Genomic DNA, 16456 nt, shown 5'->3' with positions numbered 1-16456 from the left:
ATTATTAATTAAAATAATTATTGAAACTAAATTCTGGTGGCTCTGATTAAAACATCGTTGGGTGGCACCAACAATTTCTCTATGCAGGAAACACCCTGGCTTTTGCTGTATGCTCATCAACACCCACGCAAACAACACACTTACACATGCACATGGAGACCAAATGATAATGCACGCTTGTGCTTGCATGTAACTCCAGAAATTCATATATCCACATAGACACATAGATCCACTCATGCCGTGAACCCACCCCTGTATGTACAAAAACTCCAATAGATTCCAAAAACACTTAGACAAAATACGTGCCCAGCAGTGCCATTCTGAGGTGAGACAACAGCTGCAAGTTACTGTGTGTATTCCAGCTTCACTGCTGCAAGGCTCACTGCTTCCACAGCACTGATAGGCTTAATATCCTCTTTTTTTCACTGCAACAAAAGTTTCTGTCAAAACACGCACACACACACACACACACATAAGCTGGCAGTGCTTGCGATGATTCATTTTATCTGCTATGGCACAGCATGGGGCGAGTGTTAGAAACCTCCAAGCTGTCTGGAATAATGTCTGCTTCTGCTAAATTCTACTGGGAGAGAGTAGGGAGAGCGTTTTAATAGAGCTTAGTGACAATAATCACGGAGCTATTTTACAAAAAGACATACTTAGGAAGGATTTATATTTTGTAACCAAAGGCTTTATTAATGGTTGATAAATAATGTATGTATTCACTTAATAAGCTATTAAAATACATAAATTATGGCCACGTTGGGATCCCATGTGTAAGTGAGGGATCCTTTTTTATTTTTCATTGATTCCTTTCGTTCACTGAGACTTTTGACGGAGACTTAATTATTCACTGTTGTGCTAAAAGCCTCCATAAATACAAGGTTTCCACATGCAATCACCAAGGCTTCAGCTAAGTAAGCAGTTCAAAAAATAGTGACATTATTGTTTCCTGTTATAACTTTTTGTTCTTTTTGAAATAGGCCAATGCAGTGACTATGTAGGTGTGAATATAATGGTAACACGGTGCTTTTTAATTACTGTGTATTTAGAAAGCTTAATGTAAGTACAATGTAAGTACACATTATGTACTGCAGTCTTTAGAAGCATAAAGTATACGGACATTTTTCCATTACATAGGCCAAAAAATGTCTTTTTGACAGTAATTCTGAGAGTGCTGGATGTAATCATGATGGTCATACAGTGCATACTGTAATAGCTAAAATTTGCCTTTCCTTCCTGTTTCCTCATCCTGAGCATGACTCATGTAATTTGCTGTTACATGACAGGACCTATTCGCAGAGGATCCCAGAGTTCATCCACAAATAACTGCATGAACTGTGCCGTGCATGTGTCCGTTGATTAGTTTTTGTTATGTGAGCTGTGTGCGTTCAAAAAAAGTGTCTTTACGATCTTTTATAAGTTATCTAACTGTGGCTAAAGCCCACAGGCTACAGAAGAGGGGTCCATCACCACATCCTCCCTGTGTGAAATCTGATACCCCGTCTCTGTTGATGCATGTCAAGATAACGCTCACACACACAACAGCGATGAGAGGAAAGTTCTGACTCATTCCACCCATGCTTTGCACGAGTCCCAAGATAAGTGTTCTTTTAGAAGGAAGTGATTGTCACAATGTGTCAGAGGTGAAAGGGGACTTGGGGTTATCATTAGGCTAGATCATTACCTGATCCCCTGTCCTCACCTCTCAGTCGACAGCTGGTTAGACTTCATCTCGTGTCAACAGCAGATTTGTATCAGGTCCACTCACACTTCCTTGCTTTTACATTCTAGCTGCAGATAGTTTCAGTTTCATGCCTTAAAGCAGAAATAAATTAAAGTTACAAAAATTAATAATTCTTAAGCAAAGCACAGTAGAGGGAGCGGAACAAGTGTCAGGAGTGTGATCGGAAACAGTGGGTTGTGAAGTAGAACATTCAGTTCCTGGTCATGTTGTGCCGCTCTTTAATGGAAAACCTTATGAAGAAATTCTATAAGGGCGTTTTTGAAAAGACCCAGTGAAGATAACTTTCTCTGTATTAACAAAGGTGCCCTTGAACAGCAAAGTAACTGAAGTTCCACATGAGGATTGTGCATTAAGGAGTGGTGCACGAGGATTTGATGTCTCCTTTTGAAGTATCTTTACGAGCAAACTCTGTGCTCTGACTCTCTGAATCGAGCTAAGCTCATCTTAAGCACAGGCCTCTACTGTCTCTACTCTTCTTTCTCTTTTGTCCTGTGTTCGCTCAGGGGACGCTCCTTTCTTTAGATTTCCACCGCCATGTATTGTCATAGAATATTAATAGTTCACAGGGGCTGTTCAGCTGCCAAGAATATTCTGTTATTTCTGTTAAAATGAATTATGAGTAATGCGAGCTGCACTAATACACTTTTTTTCCCTTTATCATTATTTTGTTGAACTATTGTTTTTTTGTTTATGGTTTCAATAATAAAATATTATAATTTATTGTATTGTCATTTATCTTTTTGTAGTATATTTAGTTTTTGAGATATCTTCACTGGTTCATGATTGGATTTTTTTGTACTTTGTAACTGGAGTATATATTAGTGTAATAAAGGCCATGATGTACTGTTTTTGACTGCTGTCACATAGTAAAAATTAGGTTTTGCTTAAAAATGAACTGATTGCGGTTTTATTGGCCAATTCCAATTTTTATTTTCAAAATAAAATGAATTATTAAACTACAATTTGTACTGATTTATGTAACAAAGCAAATATCAGGTGCTTACATCATTTTCCAGTGTGTTTATTCCTTTAACAGATAACAGGGCAGGTGCTTCATTGTCAAATCTTTTCTATTTCTCACTTTTTTCTAAATTTGTGCTTTCATCCTTTGTTCTTACCACATACTTTAGGTTGCTGGCTTGTGTCTCACTTTGAGCTCTAGATAGCTTTAGTTTTAGCCGCTTTTCCTTTGTAGTTTCTTTAAAATGCACAGGGGATGATCGGGTATGTGGTTTGTTGGTTTGAGCGTTTTTGTGGTGGTGTGCCATAGATTACTTTGGGTTAACTTCCACACTAACATGATAGTGTGTGGCTATAAGTGTGTGTGTGAGATTTACCTGCACCATTGTGTGCATGTTTTGCACCCACAAAATGGACCAGTTCATAAGTGTCCATACTGGAGGCTAACTGGTCGGAAATCGTCCCGTGTTGGTCCCCGGACAGTTGATTTGTGCACCTCTAGTTTTGGTTTTTTTTTCTCTTCATTGTAATTAACCACACATATCTGTTGCTATCATGACCCAACATTAAAAAAAACACTTGTTTGGCATAATGTGTCATAGTGTTTTTGTAATTCCAAACCAAAGTAACACTTATGCGCTGTTTTTTTTTAATATATTTCCATGCAGCCGCTGATACTTTCTGTCACTTTTCCATTCATATTTGTAGAACTATTAATTCATCACCTTTAGCCTAATGTTTGAATGTTACAGCCGAATGCTGGAGCCAGCAGGTGGCACAGAACATATAATCATGCATATCAGTTCAGTGCAGAATCTGACACCCTCAAGCAGACACAGACCCCCACTGTACTGGATGTATCACTGGAATGCCCTCCACAACATGTTATGTAACACCTACAGAGAGAAAAAAAATGTGTAATTTAGTTAGACCATTTCAGGTCTCTTTTGTTTTGTACATTGTTCTGCAGGGAATCGTGTGTTACGTTGAAAAGTCTTGAATTTTAAATGACCCTAGTCTGTTTTAAGCTTTCTTGTCCTTAAAGTGTCTCTTTGGTGTCTAAGGAGAGGCTTGTTAGTGGGGTTTCCCAGAGCTGTACACACAACTGGCATACCTCCCTGCAATGGTTCACATGTGTGTGTGTGTTGTAAGGGCGGGTGCATATATTCTATTTCCAGAACTAGTCCTGAGCCACTTTAATCTCCCTGCCTTGTCTCCATCGCCATGGGCAGAAGGAAAAGAAAAGCCCCCCCTAGCCTGCCCACCCCACTGTTGGGGAGCAGTGTTGCTGAGATTGAGTTGCAGGTTCACTGAAAATAGATTGTAAGAGAGAAGAATCTTTTCTGTCAGGGAGAAAGAGGGTTTGATAGAGACAGTCTCAGTCAGGAAGACAGCTCTGTTAGTGCTGCACTCCAGGGGAAAGGACTAGACTCAGGCGTTTAACTGAGGTAAGACCTCATGATGTGGGTTTGTGCATGCATGTGGATAAACTTGCATAGATGTGGGTGTGTTCACGTGCTGCCAAAGTGATGCAGGTATATCCCTGTACCCTTTTTGTCCTGCAAATTTGAGGCTATATCCAAACTAATCTTTTCTATTTAATTTTTTCTTTCTCACAGTTACCACTAGCATCAACACTAGGTCTTTGTTTTAGGACCCCTTAAACCATGGTGTTCCACAGACTGTGTGACAGGCCCCCTGGTGGGGCATTGAACCACAGTGGAGAGTTGGGTTTTTGTCTTGCTTGGATAACCAGGGGAACAATATGAAAAGAGGTTCATCTGAATGAATATCATCTAATGATGGAAAACAAACAGGATGTTTTTCTTTTAAATGCAGTTTTGAAGATATTTATTTTAGTAAGATTCTGCAAGGATTGGTGGGGCTGGTGTTGCAAACTTTTTTTGGGGGGGGGGGGGTATTTGAAAGTTTGATAAGCTCTGCTATAAGTAGATACACAATGAACACTGACATTTTTTTTAGAATAGAATAGAATTCAACTTTATTGTCATTGCACATGCACAGGTACAGGGCAACGAAATGCAGTTTGCATCCATCCAGAAGTGCTTTAGCCGTGATATAGATATATTACAATATATATTAGCAATAATATAGATATGTATGTATATTACAGAAATGGGTCTATTATGGTATGTTATAATGTACACGGTATGAAGTATGTTATGAATATTCTATAACTATAAGTATGTACAGGCTGTAGTAAGTACAAGCTATGTACAGGCTATGAACAGGATATAAATATGAAAAACTATACAGAAATCTGAGATATACAGTTATACAGAAATGTGAACTATGCAAGTTATAAACAGTTGTAGGATTAAAAATTATTTTAGCTTGAAAACCAGATGCAAAAATTATACCAACTTTTTCTGGCTGATTGCATCACTGCATATCCTTCATTGATTCGTCACGCTCCTATCACGTGGCCTTATACTGGAAGAAAACAATGACATCAGCTTTGACTCCCAGGAGTTGATTCAGATATTGAATTGCATGCATTGCTGACCTTTAGTGTCCCTTGAAATTCTGCATTGTATTGTGTTTTTTCTACAATGTTTCCTTTTTAACCTTTATTTGAAGTACTATTGGAAGCTGTGTAGGATGGTAACCTTTTTTTTTTCCCAACTGAGGCTGTCTGTGTGTGCCTCTGTGTGTGTGTTTGTTTGTGTGCATACAGTGTGAAGTAGAGCTGGGTATCGTCACTGATTTTTAGAATCGATTCAATTCCGATTCACAAGGTCCAGAATCGATTCGATCCACGATTCGATTTAATTCGATTCGATTCGATTCACTTCGATTTGAATATGGGAAATTTTGACAGTCAGAAATATTATAATTCTGATTAGTACGTTTACATATTTTTGTATCTATAAAAAGGAAGCTGACACACGCAAGACTTTATCAGAGGTGTGAGCGTCACAGCAGATGCCTTTGTGTCAAAGTAGCTGAAGATAAAACACAGAAACACATGAAGGTGATTTTTCCTGGCCTGGATTTTATAAAAATATTCTGCAGTACATCAAAAACGAAAGAAAACCATTAATCAACACATGAACATTACCTCTGAAGTTACAGCGGTTTTATTAGAGACACGGCTAAGCATTTTGCATTTTGCATAATTTTAAAAAGTTTAAATTTGTTCAGCATTGAACGGCAGAAATTAGGTTTTCTTTTCGGAAGTATATAAAACAGAAAAAAAAAAAGTCGGCCGATAGCGCTGTAAACAACGGTAGACTTGTGTAACAAGCAAGCGAATGAGAGAGAGAGAGAGAGAGAGAGAGAGAGAGAGAAAGTAAGAGTGAATACTTGACGATGTTTTTGTGAAGCTAGTTTGGATCCTCTTTTGCTGCTGGTTCGGTCAATATTGTTTGGAGAGACATCAAACTAACAGCTTTAGAATCAGCGCATAAAGGGCGTGAACACAAAGCGCAGACCCGCCGTCAGATCAGAATCAGCGGGCTGTCGGCTTTCAGCCCAAACTGTGAGAAATTCGACATCTAACTGATTCTGATCTGCGGGCTGCGCTGTGTGTTTAAGTCTTTGTGCAGAATCCGTGTTCCTGCTCTCATTTACTGTTTTAGCTGTTTGGTGGTTGTTGAAATTTTGTGAGATTTCACCTGAGATTCTGGCATTTCGGGCAAAATAAATTTATATTAAAAAATCGATTCAGGATTTTAATGAATCGATTTTACGTAATCCAAGCCAGAATCGATTTTAATCGATAAATCGATTATAAAAACCCACCCCTAGTGTGAAGCTCAGGCCAGTGGTGAGTGCCAGGGTGTAAACTAAACATTTCCTTATGGTGAAAGGGGGTTTAGCCTTTTTAACTCACTCATCCCTCCCTCCCAAGTTAATCCATCATTCACACAGCCAAACATTCTAACTTATGTAAGCTATAATTTTGAAATTCAACTCAGTTCCCCAAGTTCCCATGACACCCCATATGTCATGCTGAATTCTCTGGAAATATGTGTAAAATGATGCAGGAGACATCTAGTATTTCCTATTTGATGTGATGGCAAATCACCATGGACTTGAATATTTCTCTCAATGGAAGCATGGTGTATTGTAGCTTCCAGCAATATGTATGTATTTGGCACAGCTAACATTTTTTTCAGCATTAAAGAGGGATCCGATTTTAGGGTGTGCAAGCTGTTGAAGGTGAAATGCCACAGTGGCTTGTATACAGATTGTGTGCAGTGCAGGTAGTATCTTGGCCATGTGTACTTCCAATTTGAGTATGTAGTTATTTACATATTTACATATAAGCTGCATATAAAAGTATTTTTGTATGCATGTCTTATCTGCCTTATCTTTATGATACATGATCTGTAAAAATACATAGTGAAATAAAAATAAATTAAACTGATATATTGTCCATGGTTCTAGAGGAGCTGTGTTCCTTGACTTTCTTTTCTTATGAAACATGCTGATGAGTTCAAATATGGGAACTGTGGACTAGAGATGGACCGATCTGATATTACGTATCGGTATCGGTCCGATACTGACCCAAATTACTGGATCGGATATCGGCGAGAAATAAAAAATTGTAAAAATGTAATCCGATCCATTAAATATCAAAAAAGCACCTCACAAAACTTGCTACACGGCATAACTCGGCTCATAACCGTAGCACGTCGGAGCAGTATGCATCACGTGATAGAGCGGCTGTGTGTATTTGTAGCCTCGCTAGCAAACCAGCATTTCATCTCCGAGGAAGTTTTCCCAGAGAGAAGTAAAGCAAGTGTGTAAGTTCATCTCTGAATGTTTGTAAAGCATTCCCGCGATGGAACATATATGGAGCGACTGCCTCTTTTCTCTCTCTCTCTCCTGCTGCTACTTCAATCGTGAAACTGATCAATGATCAGCTGATCGGCTTTTCTGTCGTGAGTCTGTCTCTCTTCTTTGTTTTTGGCCCACTTCTCACCAGAAAGAGGAAACCAGCGGCTGAACAACAGCAGCACTATTAACCTTGATAAGCTGTTGGAATTTATTTAATATTACTTTCTAGACCAGGATCTTTTTCTACGCAGCTGACGGCTGGTAACTGTGCAGGGGCGGATCTAGCAAAGTTTAGCCAGGGGGGCTGATAGGGCATGAACAGGGAAAAGGGGGCACAAAGACATACTTTTCTTTCTTATTGTAATTTAAAATGTCTAGCTTTTAATAAATAATTATCCCAATCTTACACCCAAAGTTTTAATCTGATGTAAAATGTATAGAAGTCCATTACTGTATATAGTAACTGTTAAGTCTAATATACCCTAGTAAGCTATAGTACTTTTTCCTTTGGGAAGATACCATCTGTGAATTCTGCAATTCTGTTGAAGAAAGATGTTGAATCTATTTAATTATTCTTGAAAAATAATTTATTTCTGTGCATTTTTCCCCACACTGCATAAAATTAAATTTGATTACATCGATTAAGCATCATGAGGTGGGGGGTGGTTCCCTATTTTTTTTTTGCTGGGAGTTTGCAACCCTATTAGTTAGGTTGCTTAATATTTCTTAATATAAGTACTCTTTAAAATAACAGAATAGGGAGGATGGAGCAGGTTTAACTTTATTAGATTGATCGGTGTTGCTGAACTATGAAATATTTTGGGCGCAGTGTATTTTTTACATACAGGTATAACAGAATAGCTTTAGTGTTGTTATTTATTTAAACTTGAGTATGAACTTATACAAAATGCAGCAAGATATTAAAAAAAAACGTTTTATTGATTAAAAAACACACTATATCGGATTCATATCGGTATCGGCAGATATCCAAATTTATGATATCGGTATCGGACATAAAAAAGTGGTATGTGCCATCTCTACTCTGGACTGGAGGGTTGTTGGAGCTTGACCCTTCACTAAAAGTCAGTATATCTCAGCTACAGCTCCTTTGATTTTTAGCCCGTCTGTTTCTTTTAAGTATTCAGTATGATTTTGCCTTTAACAATATGTGGATAAAAAAATCCATTTGGTGCTCACCGAGACACACGTGTGTATCCAGTAAATGTGATTTTGCAAAAAATCACTTAAAACATTTCTTCTCTTTTTTTTTCCTGAAAGTTTTTAAGTCCACCACCTTTACTCGTGTACTCTGAATAAAAACAGAATAATACCCATTTTAATTTCAAGGCATTTTTAGCTAATATCCTAATTAGTTTCATGTATAATCTAAGTGATATTTCTATGAATTGTAGCAATGTAAACCTGAGATTCTGTAATTCCCAGTTATAAAGATATTACACAGCTACAACTGTAGTTGTGTAACCACTTACCAACATGCATATTAACTCAGTGGCTGTTTGGTTTATGTCCTGTGCGTCTAATAAAGGGCATTGTTTGCCCTGATGTATACTTTTCTATGTTCTTCCATTATGCTCCTAATGTACTTTTGTCAGATGAGTGTAAACACGGCTTAGGGTGTGTTTTAGAGTGACAAAATATGTTAGCCTTGTCATTATAAGATGTAAATGGCTTTTCTGTCATTCCTAATCCCAGCAGATATAGACAGGGTTCCTCTGCAACAGTATGAACTTAATTTTAACTCAGAAAGTGTTTGTGCTATAAGACATTTCTCATGTGTAGTAACTTAATAAAAACACATCTGGCTCTGCTCTGCCAATAGTGTTCTGTCTCTCATCCCTCTGTTATGAATGTGCCTGTGGAGAATCTACTTGTCTGACTATATGCAGTTTTCCTTCCCCCTTTCTTACCCCCATGTAAAAATACTGTGGTTTTAGCACAGTCAATCAGACTAGTGCTTTTACTTTTTTTCATGAAGTCATTTTTTCCCACTAATAGTTGGCTTGTTTCTGTTCCATCCAGTATATTTAGTGAATAATTTATATATTTCCCCGTAACGTTTATCTCCTCTAGAAACAGCGTGTAGCTTGTTATAATAATTAGCCTCCCCCTTGCTTTTCACTTTCAGCAGAAAGCAAAGAGGGGTCATTTTTGGATGAATTTTATCAAAGCTCCTTCAGAGAGAGACACACAGGCAACTATTGAAGTTAGACTTAGGGCTGCAGTTGCGCTGCTGCTAAAACAAATGCTGTCTCTTTATTCTGCTGTACTGTTCAATTTTGCAGTAGAGTTATGCTAGCGCTGAACATTTTGGAGCCAGCAGGGCTTGTTGAGAGCATGAATAAAAGAGTTCCTGGGGTTGAGTGGTGCAGGATCCTGCTGCGCCAGATTTAGATCTGAAAACAAGGGGAACAGGAGGGAGGAGAGAGAAAGGGAGAAATGACAGAGGAAAAAAGAGGTGTTGCTAGGGCTGCTGACCATCTATATTACGCATCAGTAGTCTTAATATGCCTTTTGTTTTGTACATTTCAGATTGTTCAGTACTCCCTGAGTGACATGACTCCAGTTTCATGTAATGTCCTTATTGTGTATAATCTTCTTGGCGAATTTGACCTTAAGCTTATGTGATTTATTTGACGGTGCTTGTGCGATTTTGATGTTTTGAGTTTAGCGGGCTGCATTGTGACTTGTCGGCGTGTGTGTTTCTGTGTGTTGATGTTCCAGCTGAACTCTCCAATGAACTCTGTCAGCAGTACGGAGGACATAAAGCCTCCACTGGGCCTCAACGGCGTGATGAAGGTGCCTGCCCAGCCCTCGAGCACAGCTCTGTCACTCACCAAACACATCTGCGCCATCTGCGGTGACCGCTCCTCAGGTGAGTGACATCAGACTGTGATGACTGTCTGCAAAGGAAGCATGAAAATAATTCAATGTCAGAATTGACCTTGTCAGAAATCTTTTTGAGAACCGGTAATGGCTAAGGTTATTTTCACTGGAGATTACTGTTTTTAAAGGTAGGTATGCGAAGGAGGAAAATCAAAACACAGGAACTGGAAACTTTCACAGAGCACATCTGTGCAGTGAACAGCAACACCAAGTTCACTTGGGAGGATGTCAGTGGAAATGGATGGGGCTTCTTGGACTACACATTTTAGAGAGAAGCTTCAAATTGGAGTGTATGGGTTTATAAGAGCCTTACACCTCTGGGATAAGAAGGGGTTTACAAGAGTAGAGGGGAACAAGAACCAGAAACACACAAGAGAAGACCCTGAAATAGGTAGTTACTCAAAATGGGCCTTCTGATGTCTGCCCCCAACTGGGTGCAGTCACATCCAACTGGTTGCAGTCATATTAATGAATAGGCAGGCAATGCTAACTGTAGGACTTTAGTGGCTGTGATTCACTTGTGTTGATGCCGACAAGAGTAACTAATGGCAAAAACAAATGCGTAGTTTGCTCTCTGTGTCACAGAATAGAGCAATGGGGTCAATGGGGAAACCAAAATTAACTTGTGTCTGAATGATCGGAATGCCATTGTTCATCAACGGATTGATGAACAATGAATGTTGCATCTCCTGCATCTAAAAATTTTAACAGCTGCTTCAACAGTGTGCAGCAGACACAATGGAGTCACCTCTACACTACAGTATTTAAAATTCTGGGAAATTCCCACTAATCATTTAGAACTCCAGATGAGCAGTGAAACGTCTCCATGTAAGTCCATTTAGCACTGCTTAGCACTTAGGTGACTATTTGAACATGTTCACAAATCACTTCCCAATCAGAAATTTCTAAAAAAAAAAAAAATCTAAAAGATTGTAGGGATACTTGACATGGGATGGATTATTTTTAAAAAAAATCTAAACAGCTTAGACTGCATAATATTGCACTGTTTCCAATTAAAATAAAACAGGACTACACAGCATCTTGCCCAAGCCTGGGCTCTAACCACATGGAGAAACCTCCGGAGGAGATCCACACATGAACTTCGGTCAGAAAACAGCCCCACAGTATGCTCTGGCAGAACTACATACTGCAGCTTGTTGCAGTGGGAGAGCTTCCTGGAAAGACAACAGTCATCAGAATTCTTTAAAAATCTGGGCTAAATGACAGGGAAGCCAGAAAAAAGCCACTCCTGAAGAAAAGCATGTGAGGGCAGCAGCAGGAACGCACATGAAAGGAACCTAAATCATGTGGCAAAAGATCATCTTGATTGGATGAAACATAACCTTAAATCACTTTTTTACTGAAACAAGAAAGCGCTATGTCTGAAGGCGACCATGCGCAACTCATCATTCATCCCTACTGTGAAGCAGTCAGTACAATGAATAATAGAGGCAGATTTTGGAGTTTCCTGATTTTCATTTCAACACAGTTAAAGTTCAGACACTGGCAAATTATATTCAGATAGAGATACAAGATATATTCTACAGTGTGTTCAGGAGAAACAATGTGGTTTTGTCTTTATCATGGAACACTGGACAAGCTGCTTATCCTCTTCGGGATATTCGAGGGTGCATGGGAGTTTGCCCAACCAGAGCCTGTTTAGTGGATTTTCAGGAGGAAGCCCTGGGAAAGACCTGAAACTAGACAAATTACATTTCTCGGCTATCTTGGAAATGCCTTGGAGTCTCCCTAGAAGAGCAGAGACAGGGACCAGGAAGAAGGAGGCCTGGATAGCTCTCCTTAGACTCCTTGACCCAAACATGGATAAGCAGTAATGGACGGATGGATGGACAGATAGATGGGTGGGTGGGTGGTCGTTTAAGGCTATTTTTTGATTAGTCTCTGAAAGATGGTAACGATAACAAAGCAAAGTCAATATAACGTGTTACAAGAAAAGGCATACAATTCCATTTAAGTCTGGCACCCTTAATATTTCAGTAATCTTTTTTTGTCCCAAATCAAACTTTCTCACGTAGCACTTTAGGTTGCGCAATAAATAAAGATTGTAAATAACCTTTTTGGCTTCTCAAAGAACAATAGCTTGCTCCAGAGTTTTCTTAAACATTGGCTATCATTTGGCCAACTTCTAGCTTAACCACCCGAACCACAAGAACATTAACCGTGGGTGAACAGATAACCACGGGTTATCCGAGGAAATGACTCTCACAGCACTCATCTTTGTAGAGTTGTCTTAAATCTCTTTTTTTCCCACACTGCCAACAAATAACCATGTGTTTCAATTTTTGCTGGGGATAACCATGAAAAGTTTGTAGCCTCTGGATAAAGGTGGATATCTAATTCATTGGACAGTTTTACTGTCATCCTGCGTCATTGGTGCTGTGTGCACCCAAGGGGGAAAATCAAAACAATGTTTAATAGCAAGTCATGCTTCATTTAGCTGTGCTCGGGGGCTTTATTTATCTTCTCTGGTGGTCTGACCCAGCAGAGAGCTAACAAAGAAACAGTTTGATCAACACTGGAGAAACCAAATGGACTCCATCCGTCATAAATAACAAAAAAGAGCTGTTAGAAACAGGGTCAGACAACACCATATTAGAATGCCCCCCCCCCCCCACCCCCCCTCACATATTCCCTTTAGTGAGCCTCTTTTCCTTCATCACCAAAGGGTTAGTAGAAGGGTCTGTGATCATAGTTTTTATTTTGTTCTTTCAAAGTGTTTCCTGTGTATTTGTTTGTGTTATTGTAACCACAATAGAATGGTAAATAACATGTTCATGAAATCACAGTAAATTCTCCGAATGTGTTGTAGTTGGTAAGGTCATAGGTGTGTACTAATGAAGAAGCAGCAAAACAGCCAACTCAGCAAATCCATGTGTACTGTGTCACCTTATGTTTCAAAAAAAAAAAAAAGATCAAAAACTAACATTAAGCAAACAATCTCTTTTCCCTTTTCCTCAGGTAAACACTATGGAGTCTACAGCTGCGAGGGCTGCAAAGGTTTCTTCAAAAGGACTGTCCGCAAAGACCTGACCTACACCTGTCGTGACAACAAAGACTGTGTCATTGATAAACGCCAGAGGAACCGCTGTCAGTACTGTCGCTACCAGAAGTGTTTAGCCATGGGCATGAAGAGAGAAGGTACAGCACATACCGTTGAGGATAATGTCTCACTTTCCTATTTCCTTATTTTTATTAATCTTCCTTTTAAAATGCTCAATTTTGGGGAAGTGAGTAGCCAAGGAGTACATTCAGAAATCCATATGATATGTATTTTTGGCATTTCTGTGAGTAGAAATATACGGAATTTTGAGATTCCAGAATTTTGGGGTATTCTGAATTTGGTTTGTACTCAAACGGCTGGTGCGTTTGACACTGGTGCAGAAACAGTATCGGAGTCATTACTTGAAATGAAAGTGCAGTACATAACTGTTGCATTATTCAATATATCAGTTTCACATTACTCATCAGTAATGTGTTAACAGTATAGTTAACGATATAACTTAAGCTACATCAAAACAAATCCCTATTCTAATAAGGACACACATACGATCTTTCTTTCAGTGTTTATGTATGAACACAAAGCTGAAAAAACAAAGCAAAGTTGAAAAACAGCCCAAAGACACTTCAAAGCAATTGCCACAGCGATTCTACTTTAATTCTATAATGCACAGGCTGAAAAGGAAGCTGCAGCGCTGCAAGCGTGACTGCTCATCACTGCCTTTGTTACCTGTTGAAGTTCAGGGCCTGACTGCTGGGCTGGGGTCAGCACACATATCTGGGCTTTAGCTTTGCGTTAGCATGCTGGTTGTGCAGATTTTTGCAAAGAGCCGAAGTTATGTTAGTAGTACAAAGCTGTTGTTTCTTTCCTGGATGCAGTAATGTCCATCTCCACTCATCAAAAGCTGAAGACCACTTCACCATTTTTCTGCTTCTAGCACACAAACTGAAATGATCTGATTGTAGCACAAGTTCACAGGAAAAAAAGAAAGTTTGTTTGATGTTTTATGTTTCCCCCTTTCTATCTGCCTCCCATGTAGATAGCTGAAGAACTTTTAGTAACAACGTCATTTTAACTTTAATCTAATGATAGAATTTAGTACAAGAGCACGTTACATTACTGTGTTACTGAAGAATGTAATTTCATTATAGTAACACATTACTTTGGAATGCATTACACCCAACACTGCACACAAATACTCATTTAAGCTACGACTTCATTAACGACAGAGCTTTCAAAATACCCTAGAAGTTGACATAAAATACTTTGACATGTCAAATGTAATCCTTCCTTTTCGTTGCAAAGTTTCCACTTCTTATAGGCCAAAGAAAACAAAAAACAGAATACTTTGATAAACTTGGCAAGTGATGCAGAGCTGCAAAGACCAACTGTATCTCACCCAGCAAGCGATGTCAAGGGTAACTGACGTCATATGTTAGAGACGCATCAAATTTTTAGAAAACCCGGCATCTCAAATGAGAGAATTTTCTGCTTGCAGCATTAGTTTTTTAGAATGCATTCATCTGTTCAGCACCATGAATCAAACATGGCTGTGCGTGGAAACCAAATGAGGGTTTGTGAGAGCAGGCAATCCACACGGAGACTTCAGCAATGTAGACTGAAGAAAAACATTCTCGGTTAAACTATGAAACTATGCGAGTTTATGTTTCCACTGTATTTCCTGGAATCCTTTTTTGTCTTCTTCTCCTTCTAATGATTTTTGGAAATTTACATGTGGTGTGGGAAACAGCTTACCTAGTTATTGTAAGCCACCTCATTTTTCACACAGTGCAAAAGATGGATGCTGTACTTATGTTGCAAGATATGTGAAGTTTAATACTCCAACTGAGTACTCCAACTGGATGATGTCTTGTAATTGCACAGCACGATGAAAAATTTGCACCACATTCCTAAAGTTATAAGCTGCTGATGGTGTGCACATAATGCTGTCCTTTTGGAAGACATTCAGAGATTCGATCAGCCACATGGGACAAAATATAGGGCCTATTATTCAAACCCAGTTTAAGATCATTATTCAATTTCTACCATTATTCAGTCATTTTTCAGTGTTAATGTTATTTTAAAAGGAAACCATTACCTACACATAAATAGATATTTATTTTACTGGGACTGCAGACTTTGACTGGAGACTTTAAGCTTAAATTCAAAAGGTTTAACAAAAGTTTTCTTTTACCTGTTTAGGAATTACACTTATTTTTTTTCCATAGTCTTCCATTTTCAGAGGCTATTAACATGCACTGAGTCTGTGCAAATGCAAATCCCATCTTTCTTGAAAACAGAATCTTCAGCTCCATCTCCTTTTTTCTTCTAAATCAGACGTTGGTCTTTAAGACTAACAGATTTAGACGTCTGCAGTTTGTCGGGGTTACGGCATAACCGACGTAAGTAGCTAACGCCGTTGCCATCATTCATGCTTCATTTCCGTGGTGTTAATTGCCTTGTGGTCGAGCCCCAGTGCTTTATATGTGGTGCCAGCCACCATAGAAACAAATAAACTCACAAGACTTTTTTTTCCCACTCTCTTGGGTGCCAATTCTTTGTTGTTGTTGATTTTTTTGAAGCAAACATGATTTTCCACTTCTTTGTACTTCCAATAATTTTGGCAATTTCCCTCCAGGGATTTGCTGACATCTGTGAGTTCTTATATAAGGCAGTGATTATTAATCTCTCTGATCCATTCAATAATGACAGTAAAAACACTGACAGAAGTGCATAGAAGGACTCTCTAAGACTATAAAGTTCTGAATTGGAGCAAGAAACCGATATGCTGCACATAGAGTTTCTAGCTATTTCTCATTTTTAACCCTCATCCCTTGTTGGGCTTTTAATATTCACATTACGCAAACATAATTACAACACTTAATTATTCAATTTCACGTGACTATCTGGTGTCGTTGTGTTTGGATAATAATTGCCTTGTACTTCCAAGTGTTAAAGAGAAAAACCACCCCAAACAAATACATAATACAACTTAGAGAAACACTCACTCTTCAGTTCTC

At 38.8% G+C, this 16456-nt stretch overlaps 1 protein-coding gene across 5 annotated transcripts in view; it reads left to right on the top strand.

Annotated features, from left to right (window-relative positions):
• The window catches only part of rxraa (retinoid X receptor, alpha a), a 109179-nt gene that overhangs the window by 71769 nt on the left and 20954 nt on the right, over positions 1-16456 (top strand). For 3 of the 5 annotated variants that reach the window (XM_006795612.3, XM_006795610.3, XM_087843578.1), the window contains 2 exons: positions 10256-10406; positions 13397-13576. In XM_006795612.3, coding sequence (XP_006795675.1) covers positions 10256-10406; positions 13397-13576 — 331 coding nt within the window. Of the gene's footprint in view, positions 1-10246; positions 10407-13396; positions 13577-16456 lie in introns of all 5 variants that reach the window. The other 2 variants (XM_006795611.3, XM_035909856.2) reach the window with 1 other exon arrangement.

This window comes from Neolamprologus brichardi, chromosome 7 (genome assembly GCF_056152115.1).
Source record: "Neolamprologus brichardi isolate AB-2024 chromosome 7, ASM5615211v1, whole genome shotgun sequence".
Taxonomy (NCBI): domain Eukaryota; kingdom Metazoa; phylum Chordata; class Actinopteri; order Cichliformes; family Cichlidae; genus Neolamprologus; species Neolamprologus brichardi.
This window is presented reverse-complemented; position numbering and strand designations above follow the sequence as displayed.